Source organism: Furipterus horrens, unplaced genomic scaffold (assembly GCF_987537825.1).
Source record: "Furipterus horrens unplaced genomic scaffold, mFurHor1.1.pri manual_scaffold_1, whole genome shotgun sequence".
In the NCBI taxonomy this organism is placed as follows: domain Eukaryota; kingdom Metazoa; phylum Chordata; class Mammalia; order Chiroptera; family Furipteridae; genus Furipterus; species Furipterus horrens.
This window is the reverse complement of record NW_028327171.1, coordinates 91,754,720-91,769,087: the sequence shown is the minus strand read 5'-3', so window position 1 is coordinate 91,769,087 and position 14,368 is coordinate 91,754,720. Positions and strand designations below refer to the sequence as shown.

At 35.5% G+C, this 14,368-nt stretch overlaps 1 protein-coding gene across 1 annotated transcript in view; it reads left to right on the top strand.

Annotated features, from left to right (window-relative positions):
* The window catches only part of IFT57 (intraflagellar transport 57), a 70,725-nt gene extending 57,050 nt beyond the window's left edge, over positions 1-13,675 (top strand). The window contains exons 7-11 of the mRNA XM_090276367.1: positions 7,101-7,172; positions 7,891-8,022; positions 9,497-9,559; positions 11,471-11,537; positions 12,514-13,675. Coding sequence (XP_090132493.1) covers positions 7,101-7,172; positions 7,891-8,022; positions 9,497-9,559; positions 11,471-11,537; positions 12,514-12,692 — 513 coding nt within the window. The 3' untranslated portion in view covers positions 12,693-13,675. The remainder of the gene's footprint in view (positions 1-7,100; positions 7,173-7,890; positions 8,023-9,496; positions 9,560-11,470; positions 11,538-12,513) is intronic.
* Positions 13,676-14,368: the final 693 nt, after the last annotated feature.

Here is a 14,368-nt window from a genome sequence, read left to right as displayed (position 1 = left end):
TTTGTATATATATTCAGTTTTTCTGTATCACAAACAACCCCCAAATTGCAGTGGTTTGCAATAATAATAACATTTTCACTTATGACACATGTCTGTGATGTATGGCTCGGCTGCACTCTACTCCAGCTGTGTTCCATACTTCTTCCCAGACCCAGATTGAAAAGATAACCCTTATGTGGGACATGACTATTATAGCTAAAAGAAAGAACAGGAGAGCTGGTGGATGCCTCCTACAGCTTCTGCATAGCCCTGTGTAATGGACTATTCCACTCACCAAAGAGAATCATGTGGCCATGGTCAGCATTACTGGAGCAGGGCAGTATACTCCTCACACAACCAGCCCGCAAATCACATAATCCTCTTGAGAGAAGAGTGTTCGTGAAAAAGAAGCATGGTATTAACAGGACAGACATTCAGACCAATGGTACAGAATTGAGAACCCAGAAATAAACCTAGATATATATGGCAAATATTCTTTCACAAAAGAGCCAAAAATATACAAGGGAGAAAAGAAAACCTCTTCAATAAATGGTACTGAGAAAATTGGAAAGCCATATGCAAAAGAATGAAACTAGATAGCTATTTGTCATCAGATACAAAAATTAACTCAAAATGGATCAAAGACTTAAATATAAGACCTGAAACAATAAAATACAGAGAACACAGATACCAAATTTGGACCTTGGCCTTAGGGAGAATTTAATGAATTTGACGTCAAAGGCAAAGCAAGTAAAAGCAAAAATAAATAAACATGACTATATCAAACTGAAAAGCTTCTGCACAGCAAAAGAAACCATCATCAAAACAAAAAGGCTACCAAAGGAATGGGAGAAGATATTTGAGAACAACACTTTTGATAAGTGGTTGCATCCAAAATATATAAAGAACTCATAAAACTCAACAACAACCACAAAAAACACAATCCATTTAAAACTGGCAGTGGATCTGTACAGACAATTCTCCCAAGAAGACATACAAATGGCCAACAGATATATGAAGGCATGCTCAACTTCACTAGTTACCAGAGAAATGCAAATCAAAACTACATTGAGATACTACCTCACACCTGTTAAAATGGATTTTGTCAACAAGAAAAGTATTAACAAGTGCTGGCAAGGCTGTGGAGAAAAAGGAATCCTCATACAATGCTGGTGTGAAAGTAAATGTGCAGCCACTAAGAAAAACAGTATGGAGAGCTCCTCAGAAAATTAAGAATAGAGTTATCCCTCTTCTGAGTATCTACCTGATAAAAATGAAAACATTTATTTATAGAGATATATGAAGGGGAACCCAAAAAATGGAATTTATTTATACAAAATTGTTTATTTATTCTAACATGTTTAAACTCCAGTCACGTTCAAAGAACTCTCCATCTGATGCACTACACCTATTGAGACTTTTTTCCACTGCTCAAAACAGTTTTGGAACTTGTCGATTTTGATGCCTTTTAGTGCTTCTGCGATTTTTTGTTTTACCTCTTCCACACAGGCAAAACATTTCCCTTTGAGGACTTTTTTTCATCTGGGGAAACAAACAAAGTCACATGGGGTAAAAATGGGTGAATAGGGAGTGTGGGGCACAGGGTTTATGCTGGTTTTGCTCAAAAACTGCTGAACACTCTGCGCAGTGTGGGCAGGTGCACTTGTAAATCAGCATGAAATGGGCAAATGCATTAAAAAATCTTTTAAAAATTCACTGAAGCTGAAGGCAGCCTCTCACAACAACGCCAACTGGTACAGCTAGCGGGGGAAGCCTGTATCACCACAAGGGGCCCACCCTCCAGGAGATGATTTTGGTTTTTGGGGGGTCCCTTCTTCTATGTACCATTATATTCATTGCAGCATTATTCACAGTGGCCAAGACATGGATACAAGTGAAGTGTCCTTCAGTAGGTGATTGGGTAAAGAAGATAGGGTACATATGTAGAATGGAATACTACTCAGCCATTGGAAAAAAAGCGATACTGCCATTTGCAACATGGATGGAACTTGAGAATATCATGGTAAGAAAAATAAGTTAGAAAAAAAATCAAGAACCATATGACTCACTTATGCAGTATAGAAAACTGGAAGCAACAAACACAAACAAAAACTCTTAGACGTCTAACAGTATGGTGGTTACCAGCAGGAAAGGGAGGTGAAGTGGGGGGTAGAAAAGGGTAAAGGGGGTCAAATATGATCATAGAAGGAGACCTGATTTTGGGTGTTGAACACATAATGCAGTATATAGATGATGTATTATAGAATTATACACTTGAAAATGATACATTTTTATTAAGAAATGTCACCCTAATAAATAATAAAATTTAAAATAAATTTAAAAAGAAAAGCAAAAAAAAAGGGGGAGGGGATGCAGATACCTATTTAGTGATCCAAACCTTTTGTGAGTATCAAATAAGGAAAGGTATATAAAAGTGTGTTGTAACATAATGGGTTCTCTACTAACACAAGATTATCATTGTTGAACAGTTTCTTTTACTGTTGCTTATTTGGGGGATCGGTTCCTTACATATCATTAAAACCCATTACTTCTTCATTCTTACCACAAACCTTTGTAAAGTTTGTAATCATTTCAGTTATAGTTTTTTAAAAGCTATGTATTTTGCCTTTTTATTGTCATTTCTTTAAATATTACAAGTATAATCATTTATGTTTTCTACTATAACTATGTTAAACCTCTTTCAAGAACTTCTTAGACACCCAGGAGGTTGTTGACTTTTTTCCCTTCTGATTAAAGTGATAAAATTCTCTTGTAGGAAATTTGGGAAAATAAAGAAGAAATTTAAAACACTAATATTCAAATGTCTGTCTTAATAGACACATACAGACGGACATACAAGTATACACAAATACTGATTTTTACTAATTGGCCACCTAATGAATATACTTATTTGGGAATGTTTTTTTCACTTTACTATATGCTGTTAGCATTCCTTTTTGCAGATTATTAAATATTTTTTGAAAACAAATTTTACATTTTAATATGCAATATTAATGTATGTTACAATATATGTAACACACATATATTAAGCCCACTAATAAAGCAAGCACTCACAAACCAACCACACTACCCAACTTGAAAATTAGACAATTACAACACCCTTAAAGTTACCTGTGTGCTGCCCCATCCCACCTATGGGTAACCACTGTCCTCAAGTTTGTGTATTGTCAATAGTATTTTTTTGAAGTGTGTGTGTGTGTATAGTATATTGCTATGTTTTGCTTGGTTTAGAGCTTTGTAAGAATGGTATTATATTGCATTATTTTTAGCAGTGAAATGAATGTTACAAAATTAGTTTAAACTATCCTTTAGATAGTTATTTTTTTCCTACTGTGTTACTTTTACAAAGAAGTTGTTCATTAATCTTTATATACCCAATTATTTTCTTGGGAATAATTTCTAGAGATGAAATTGCTGGGTTAAAGAGTAAGAACACTTCTAAGGTTTTTTGGTTTTTTGTTTTTTTTTTATAATTGTACATCAGAAAATTTGTCCATCTTGAAGATTTTAATAAAACAGGCATTTAGATTTGCCTGGCAGATAATTATAAATCATTACTAGCTTCCCATTTTGAGAGACAATAAGAAACACAAATGTCCCAGTGTCTTATCAAATTAAAAAGTCCAAAACAAAATTCCTCAGTATATCTGACTCCCTAACATCTATTCTGTTCTGTCACAGTGTGATATTACTGTCCTCTCAGGCTACAAACCTTAAATACATACACCTTCTCTCTACTTCCCCACCTCCGCTTCAGCCATCGGATGCTTCCCCTCAGTCAGTCCTCAAGTCCTGCTAGTTCTGTCTCTCTCTATGCTGCCCTGTGAACCCATCCATTCTTAAGCAGTACTCTAACTCAAACCCTGCTAACGTATTACGTGGGTCACTGTGCAGCCTCTTAACTGGTCTCCTACCTTTGTTTAGTCTCATGCCTCTAATCAGTCCCTCACGCTGTTACTTTCTCAAAACCTAGACTTGTGTTTACAACTGACAACAAAAATCCTCTATAGCTCTCCATTATCCACATGATAAAATTCACACTCCTTAGTTAAAGCCCTTGGTCTAATTTAACCTCTCTCTTCAGCTTTGTTTCCTCACAATTTACCCTCCCCACGCCACTCCACCCCACCCAATCCCAAGAACTTCATGTTTTATATTCTAGCCAGCCTGGGCTCCTTGCTCCCTATATACAGGGTATCACAAAAAAAAGTATCCACAATTTTAATGATTATAAAGTCTGTATTTATTAGCATACAATTCCCTTTCAACGTTCACAATAAACTATATAGCTGTGCTTTTTTATACTTAGCTCCTGTTTTCAAAATGATGACCATTCCAGTCTAGACATTGTTGGCAACACGAAGCAACAGAATCAAAAACATCAAGAATCATTTCATTTGGTATTTGGGCACATTCTCTTTCAATGGCTACTCATAATTCATCAATGGTTTCAGGTTTTTTAGCATAAACGTTATTCTTGGGAAATCCCCAAAGGAAAAAGTGTACTGGTGTGACGTCCGGTAAATGCGCAGGGTAATCTACAGGACCTCTTCGCCCGACCCATCTGTTTGGCAGGTTCTCATTAAGATAGACTCTTACATCATGGTGGTAATGTGGAGGCTCTCCATCTTGTTGGAAATAAAAGTCCTCATCATGAAAATCTTCGTGAATACATGGCATGGCTGATTCCCTCAGTAAATTCAAGTTAAGTGGCACCAGTTACAGTACCTGCCAGAAAGAAAGGGCCAATTAATCCATGCGCGTATAAGCTGCACCACACCGTCAGTCCTGTCTTTGCACTTCTACCACGTGTCTGTACGTCCAGTAGCACGTCAAAATAAACTTTGTTCAAAACTTAATCTGGTTTCAGCCATTATTTCTCAATGGTTAAATCTAACACAAAAAGAAATTCAGCAAGTTACCAGCTATTAAAGTGTGGGTACATTTTTTTGCGACAGCCTGTATTTCCTATTTTTCCTTCTACTTGTTACTTCCTCAGCTTACAATTCCCCTCCTCCTCTACCCTCCCCGATGAAATGCTACTCATGCTCCAAGGTTCCACTGAAATGCCAGCTCCTCCATGTAGTTTAACATCAATGTAAGTTACTATAGGTATACATAGATTAGTCAGGCATGTTTGTGTCTCTCAAGATACTTTGAATGTCAAAACATGAAAAAAAAATTTGCTAAGTAGAAAAAGCAGAACACAAACTATTTTAAACACATCAATTACAATAAATAAAACTATGTAAAATATATATATTTGTGTATATATATATGTCTGTATAAACTACATGTAAAATGTATATACATATATATGTGTGTGTTTATACATATATATGGACAGACATGAAGACTGATAGGAATACTTGAGCTTCTGAAATTCTTTTTGGAATTAGGCAGGGTGAATACTTCTTTATAAAGTTATTATAAAATGATACTTGTTGGGTTTGTTTTCTTCCATGAAGATACTCGATGGGCTTAAACAGGTACCCATTTTTAGGCTTAAACCATATTTGGTCTAGCTGTGGGAGACCAGCCAGTTGCTTCTCCTCCCTGTTCCAGCATTGACCAGCTGAGTTGGCGGGGCCTGTTTTCGTGCCAGATACATCCAGTCAAAGTCACAGGTGGTGAACAGTCCCTTTCATTGTAAAATGAAAACACTGCACTAGAAAACTCTTAAATATATGAGTAGATGATCTCTAAGGCTCTTTCCAGCTCTCATATTCTGGGATATCTTTTGTTCATGAAACAGAAAAATGCTTAAGAACAAAGGAAAGTGCTGATTTGTTTTCTGTTCTAGCACCTTCACTGGTGTCAAGTACCCAGTTGCTCCTTTTGCTAACTTTGAACTGCCAAAATGTATTGTGTGGGAATTTAATACTTTTGGCTTCTGGTCCAAGTGTGCCACTCACTACCTGTGTGGCCTTGGGTGTGCCCCTTCACCAGGCCTCTGTTTGCTTATCTGAGAAATGATAAAGGTAAGATTAGATGGTCTGTGAAGTTCTTTGCAGCTTTCCTATAATCTTATAATTGCTGTGTGTGAAATACTCAAGGATTTTTTACCCTATAGGCACTATTCCATGTTTCAAAGTTAAAAAATTAGTAGAATTAGACTATTCACAAAATATTTTTCTCTTCACAAAATGCTACAGATAGCAAAGTTGAAGCATCAGGGTATGCAAATGGATATGTATGATAGAGGAATATCTTGGTTCCATCACTTCAACTTACTATAATATTTATTCTCTTATAGTGGGTATTTCTCAAGCCTTAAAATTATTATCTTTGGTAATATAAGCCAAACATTTTTGAAGATACAGGAAATTAAGATGTTGGAGTAAGTTTCATATATGTACACTAATTCAGATCAGTCTAGTGATAATACAATATATCTCAAAGTATATGAACTCTAAAAACCATTATAGACATCTTTTCTTAACAAAGAGACCCCTTGCCCTTGCTGGTGTGGCTGAGTGGATTGAGTGCCGGCCTACAAACTGAAAAGTTGCTGGTTTGATTCGCAAGTCAAGGCAGTGGCTGGGCTGCAGGCCAGGTCCCCAGTTGAGGGTGTGTTAGAGGCAACGGATTGATGTTATCTTTTGCACATTGATGTTTCTCTCCCTTTCTTTAAGAAAGAGAAAGACAGACAGAAAGAGACCCCAACTCCTACTAAAGAAGAGAGCCCCATTTTAATTTCCAAACTAATATTTTATATATGAGACTGATTCCAGAGTTGCTTCTGGCAAACATAATTGTTACTGCTTAAACAAGTATTTCTTTTCTAGTAATTAGATTTTTTTTTTTATTTTGATGGATAGTCATAAATACTAACCACTAATAGTACAGGAATAACTTATACTCAAATTGTAAGACATCACTTTGTGAACACATAAAATAATTTACATTTATTTACAACCTTTTATCCTCAAGTGTTCTACACGTATTTCTTTACAATCTGATTGCAAACTATATATAGGACTCCCACCTGAAATAGGAGAGCAACCAAAGTAATTAAGGTATACAACTTCAAAAAAAAAAATAGAGGAAAGAAGGAAATGTGGTTTTTAACTTGTTTCTGTATACTCTTATGCTTATAGGATTGGAGAATCCATGTTGACCAAATGCACCAGCACAAAAGTGGAATTGAATGTGCTCTAAAGGAGACCAAGGTATATAAATTATTTCAAATGAATCAATGTACATTGACTCATCTGTGGAGCACCTGTTAGGGGAGAACATGAGGAGCTTACTAATTAGAATGTACAATATTCATTTCAACAGCCCTGACATTTAAACCGACTTAAGAAAGGTAACTTTATATAAAAGCAACATATATGTATCTCAAGAGGAACATTTCATCATTCTTTCCTCCAAGGAGTAACAGCACCAGGCCGTCCATACCTAGAATCCACAGCTTCCCCGGCTTGCTGCCCTGCCAGAAATAGGGACTTTTGGAGGATAGCACAAAGAAGCAGAATTGGAAGGAGAATTTGTGGGTCTCAGGCTAGAGCTATGTACTTAATGATCTACTTCCACCTGGAATATTCCAGCCATGCTTGAATGATGCTAGAAGAAAGTCATGTAATTCTCTTACCTATTTAATTGTGCACACCACATAAAGCAAATTTCACTCACACCCGTTCTAGATGTGCATAAAAATGAATGAGTTGACTAACACTGCCAGGTGCTATTTTATTTTAACATTCTGCAAAGTGACTAAACTATTTCTCATTGCAGACTTCTACTATTAAAAATTTCAAACTGTCTTCTTTTTCACAAGTGGTTGAGAACTTGTGGGATGGATTAAGGGAGATTTAACCTATCTTAAACTATTTTTGAAAAACATATGCGAATTTTTTATCTACTAAAATCTTGTTGAATTTCTAGGGATTTTTGGACAAACTCCATAATGAAATTAGTAGGACTCTGGAAAAGATTGGCAGCCGAGAAAAGTACATCAACAATCAACTCGAGCACTTGGTTCAAGAATATCGTACAGCTCAAGCTCAACTGAGTGAGGTAACTTAAGAATGATATCCAGGGATTTATTCCAGTTAATGACCCTAATCCCAAAACTTGACATAGCACTTTCCTTTGTAGAATTGTGAAATGTGTTTCACAAACAGCAATACAGTATGTCCACATTTAACGTTGTTGACAGCTTCTTGGAAAATGCAATTTTAAACAAAATGACATATAAATGAAACCAATTTTTTGCCATAGGCTAACTGATATACAGAAATATGCCATAGAAACTTAACTCTTGTTTCTATCAGTTAGCTATGGTAAAATTGCTTAAAGTTGTAGTTTCCAAGAACCTATTGATGGATGACACCAAGTGAGGACTTACTGTATATTGATTCTCTGCCCACTTTAGGAAGTTGTGAGGCAATGAAACTCCTTTCCATTTTACATGCAATAGAAGTTATCTCCTAGAACTCTTTAAATGCATTTCTTCATTCTATTTAAATAAATGAAGGCATATATTGTTAGGGACCATGGCTTAGATCAGGAACAGGGTGTCAGGAGACCTTGCTTGTTTCTTTCTGCTGTATGCATTTAATGTGTCAGAAGGCAAAGACATCCTTGCCATAATGGCTTACTACCGTATGAGGACTGTGAAAGCAAGACACATTCAAAGACAAGCAGTTTAATTAATTAAATGAGCAGATATTTTAATCCTTTCGACGTTTTAGAATTTCAGCCCCAAAATAAAACCTTCAGCTTTTGAAAGCCGCAGTCTTGTTCCAGCAGTAGGGATCTAAAGGCTTTTCTTTGAGATTTATGCCCCCTCTTTCCTGCCAGTTGAAGACATATTTGTTGTTCTTTCAGCAGACAAGGTTAGAAGGGGGAAAAAGTGGAAATAAACTTAAGAACCTTCTGTATTTTCAGAAGTTCTCAAAAGCCAAACAGAAAGTAATCTTGACTTGTTTAATTATTTCCTCATATCCACATCTATTTATGTATAGTTTTACTTTTAAAATGCTGTAAAAGTCTGATTAAAGCCACCGTGTATCTCTCAAAGTTTGCTATTAAATAATTGATTGTTAGATTAGTTCCTAAGAACATATTCCACACTGTCATACTGTTTGTTAATCCTTATTAATTGCTGATCCTGATGCTCTATTATGATTGATTTTTTAAAACTGGTTTTCTCCACATAGCACACAAATTAGATCGACCAAGAGCCACTCTCCTAAACTGCATAATAATGGCCGAGGACGGTTTTTATTGTGAACCATGCCCATGCGAGTTACAGTCAGTATATGAAGGTTAAAGTAGTTCATCATTTTATAGTGCTTTAGTTAAATAGATGGTGCCTATTAGGGAAATAAAATAGCTACAGTTAAATGTCACTTTCACAAATGTGTTCACAAATGAGAGGGGAGGTTGTCATAAAATATATGCGCAAATTGCAAACCCAAAGAGGTCATATTTAAGTAATCTGCTTCTATGGTGAATTTATCATTAAACAAGATGTTTTCTCCCTCAGGCAAGGGAGCGGTACCAGCAAGGAAATGGTGGAGTGACTGAAAGGACGAGACTGCTGTCTGAGGTGCACGCTGTGTGCTCTTGCACACTTCTCCCGTCCGCAGGCCCAATGTTCCGAGCCTCGCAGCTTTAAGGCTGCTACACCACGCATTGTTTCAGTAACGGTTTCCTGTGGCTTTGAATCCTTTTCTTTAGGAGAAAATCCTTAACTTTCTTATCAATGAATCAATTATGTATGTGTATTCTACTTGCTTCCATAAAATGCCTGAAGTTCTACTAAATTGAACATAAAACCCGGTGATAATATTAGCGAATTCATAACCTTCCTTAATTTTCTTAAACATAATCATTATAATTGATAAATAAAAGAGTAGGTAAAGCACTGGCTCAGTTATCTATAAAAATTTTAATATTAGTTTGCAAGATATAAGATTTGTTTTTAGTGATTATCGATAACTTGTATGTGATACTGTTTCTCTGTCCACTAATTAGAAGTGGCTTGGAACCCTTTCCTTCTGAGAACTTCTGGAATATTTTACCATATTGTTATATTTATTTTCATTATCTTGGAAGAGAAGTAAGACCTCATATAGAGTCCCATTTTTCACTGAAAAGCTAAGAGAAGAAAGCATACAGCAATCCCTCTCTATATCGCGGTTCACTTATCGCGGCCTCACTGTATCGTGGGATTTTAAAAAAATATTATATTTAATTATTTATCGCGGATTTTTTGCTATATCATGGGATTTGGCAGTACTGTATACGTCTGTAAGTTATGTAGGTTTAAGAGTGTAGAATGTAAGGTTCCTACATCGCCAGAGCGTCTGGAACATAATACCTGCGATAAGTGAGGGAGTACTGTACCTTTAATAAGGTCAGTAGCTAATGTGGGATTGAAATCCAAGATTATCTTTGATTACAGTCCAGTATAATTGTCACAATTTTTTCTATATAATACAATTAAGCTTCTTTTATAGAAATTATTTGAGGAATAAATAGTTATTTTTAAATATGAAAAATATAACTAAAAGTATTTGGCATTTAATCCTGTGGTTCTTCTAGGCAAATAAAGCATTGTATAGAAATAAAGTGCTCACTTAGGCTGAGTAAATTAACACTTGAGAGGAGTCCAGGGAACCATTTAGTTCTTTTGGAGCAGGTAGTTATCCCCAGTGGTAACATTTCAGGTGCTGGAAAAAAATTAATTTGCTTTACTTGGATGAGCACTTTATTCCCGAGGAAGTCTTTACTCACCAGTTTGATAAAAAAATAAAGCCAACTAAGTTGCAATAATTATCGCTTAGTTCGAGATCATAACAAAAATTTTATATTTTTAAAATATGGTATTTCCCTACCTATATTAATTCTAGCTTGAAATTGTGTTAATAATAGTTGTATAATTTTGAGGATGTAATTGTATAATTTTGAGTATTATGTGGAGTACAGATAAGAACCAATCCGAGAGCACAGTGTGCCTCTTGGAGTTAATGGTTTGGATACAGCAGTTAGAATATTTTTATATATAGCCATATGGTATAAACATTATTTTTAGTGTGCTATAGATATAAGACTAAAATGTTAATAAAGATATCTAGTAAACCTTTAGAAATCCCAAATCTTTCTAGGATGTTTATACTACTTTCATTAATAACTGATTATTAAAGACTGGCAGGTAGATGCTATGAGATAACTGCAAGGTTTGAGTGCCTAATGCCTAAGCAGCTTAGATTAGTCCATCATGTTACCACCTGAGACAGTTAATGAGGAAGTAACTTGGTGAAGTTTAACCTTAGGAACACTGTCAGAAGATAAAAAGCTTTGTATATTTTATCATTCAAATTACGTCCAGAATACTCCTAATATCTCTATTTCTTTATGTATGTAATATTTCTAAAATAATTTTCTTAATACAACATTCAAAACTTTTGAAAGTTTATTAAAATTCAGTGCTCATGAAACTCTTTTTTAATGAAAGGTTACTGAAGAACTGGAAAAGGTAAAGCAAGATATGGAAGAAAAAGGTAGCAGTATGACTGATGGTGGTAAGTACACACTCGTTTTAAGGAGAAAATGAGCAGGAGAAGAAATATCTCTTCAAGATCTGTTTAAGAAAATGGTATTAAAGTAGAGTCTACTTTCTAAAATGAATTTGTTGAGGAGAGGTACATGGTGCCAAGATGATGTCTGATAATCAGTATACAGTTTTCCTTATAAATCAGTAGAGAAGAGCCATTTTTCACTATAATTAAGGATTTTTTAATATTCAAATGGAGTGAGAAATATTTATGCACTCTGTTGTGCCAATTTAAAAAATATTTTGTTCTGTTTTCATCAAATGAGTTTCATTATCCCATTTTATGTACAAAAGAGCACTAAGTGTAATGCCCGAGTGACACGAAGGCAGTGTGAGCTGATGACCTCTGTTTCTCTCCTCTTCCCCAGTAGACCTGACTGGGCAGAGGTCAAACAGAGAAGAATTAATAATCCTTCAGTAATCATCCTCCATCATGAGCTAGTTATTTTGACATGACCCAGTAGTGGCTGCCGAAAGCCCTTCTGTGCTCTAGAAAGATTTTCTAATGGTATATACTGAGCCAGCCATCTTTCAAAAGGGGATGTGGAGAGGTTTTACAATATGATTGACTTGAGCCCATTATCTGTATCTCCACGATAATTCTTTCTCTTTTTTGTCTCCCAGTATAGCCCTTTTCCCTTCAGACAAATGTACCAACCCATAAAAATAAATTGAAGACACCCCTGAACTACCTCTTTAGCCACTTTTTGCCTAGAAAAGGCAGTGAGTTCAACCTCAGTACTTCAAATGCTGTGTCATTTTCCATCCTGAAAGTCTCAGGAGGCTAAATGCCACAGCAAAACGGTGTGAATGTCAGTAAGTCGTTGGCTGTGTTTTTAACCCTATTTTTGGCTTAAGACAAAGTGAGGAAAATGTTATACAGTTCTGTCATATGATGCTACTCCAAATAAACATCTTTACTCCATGTTGTTTTCATTCTGTAGCTCCTTTGGTGAAGATTAAACAGAGCTTAACAAAGCTGAAGCAAGAAACCGTTCAGATGGACATTCGAATCGGTGTTGTGGAACACACATTACTCCAGTCAAAGCTGAAGGAGAAGTCCAACATGACTAGGGACATGCATGCAACAATCATTCCAGAATCTGCAATGGGTTCTTATTAAAACATACTGGTTTTTTTGGTTTGTGTGCTTCTGATAAGTTCATTTTTTATATCAAATCGTATTTCATGTTGCATATTTCAAAGCACAATTATACCTCTAAAAGCATGTTCAATGGGTATTTTTATATACATACACATACTGTATCATGGTGATTATGAATGGTTAAAGCCTTTAAAATGAATATAATATTGAATAAAGTAATTAAAAATTTTCACTTTCAGAGAAGTTTTCACTAATCATTACATATGTAAATGTAATGCTAACCCCCACCTGGTGGTTCTTTGTGTCAGCCAGAGTATATGACCCTGCTTTCTGTAGGTTCTGCTGTTGCTCTCACCACATGGACCTTTGACACGAGCCCGGCAGCCTTTACTTTGGTCCACCTCTGCAAAGGTCGCAAGGGCTTCTGCACCTAGAGGCAGCTAGCAATGGCTGAGGATTCTTTCCAAGAATCCAAACTACCATTGCATCAGCTTTATGGTTACCTGAAATTACATTAAAAAAAAAAAAGAAAGCACAAGAAAAAACTTCAGTGTCCTTATGAACATTTGATGTTTATTATTTATAATGAGTATTTCATAATTAAAATTATTTTATATTTTCTATGATTTAAGGCCAGCTAATAAGTAAATAAACAAATAAATATTTTAGTCATGTTGACTCTGCTCCTGTAGTGACAAAAAAGTATATACATGTCTCAGTTCTACTTTTTCCTGTGCCATTTTGTAGCTGAAGGAGAGACAGCAAGTCATGTGCCAATCAGTGTCCTAGTTACTGGTGTTGGTTACTTACACATCTTACTGAGCAACTTTGTAGACCTAGATATCTAAATGGTAAAATAAGCAATATTAGAGTGAGCAAATTTACAACTAGTGGAATCTGGTAGAGGAGCACAAACCAGAAGATAGTCCACATTTATTTTTTAAAACATTTGGTGGTAAATTTTGTTAAGAATACTATGTATAGAACAACAAAAATAATAAAATCCCTTTCTCATTTTTTAATCTAATGTTTTATACTTCAGATTTTTTTCTTAGCCTTTACTTTCTAAACATATACTCTAACAAGCATATGCACACATACACAACACAAAATTTTTTTTCTTCAAGTCTCAAGTTCAGATAAAAGAAAATCTGTGTCTAAATTACTCTGTTACTCAAGAGGGTGGCAATCAATACAATGGCAAATAAGATGGTTTATTTAATTTATAAAGAAGGAGGGAATCCACCATGTGATTATAGGCAGTTTTAAAAAGTCCACAAACTTTTCCTTTATGGTCATTGGAAGGGGCTGAGTAGAGTGAAACCTCATATTGGTCCCACAGCTAATATTGATTCCCCTGGAGTTTATTTGCATAGGTATTGTTAGGGCTAAGCAGTTTTGTTTTTTTGATGAATTCAATCAATGTAGAGAACCTTTCTGAATAAATCGAAGTTCTCCATAAAGTATATTTTTGCGCAGAAGTAAAGTACACTCTTCATTTCATGCAAACATGCAGTAATCTAAGCACTCTTCCAATGAGTAGTGTGAGCAACCCATTTTCCTTCTCTGAAATAATCCAATTTGGTTTGGGTGCCCCTCCTCTCTGTTCCCACAGGGCACTGTGAATACCTCTAATGTAGAGCTTACTGCATTAGAATTATTTTTTCTTCTACCCTCTCTAGATTTATCTGCTT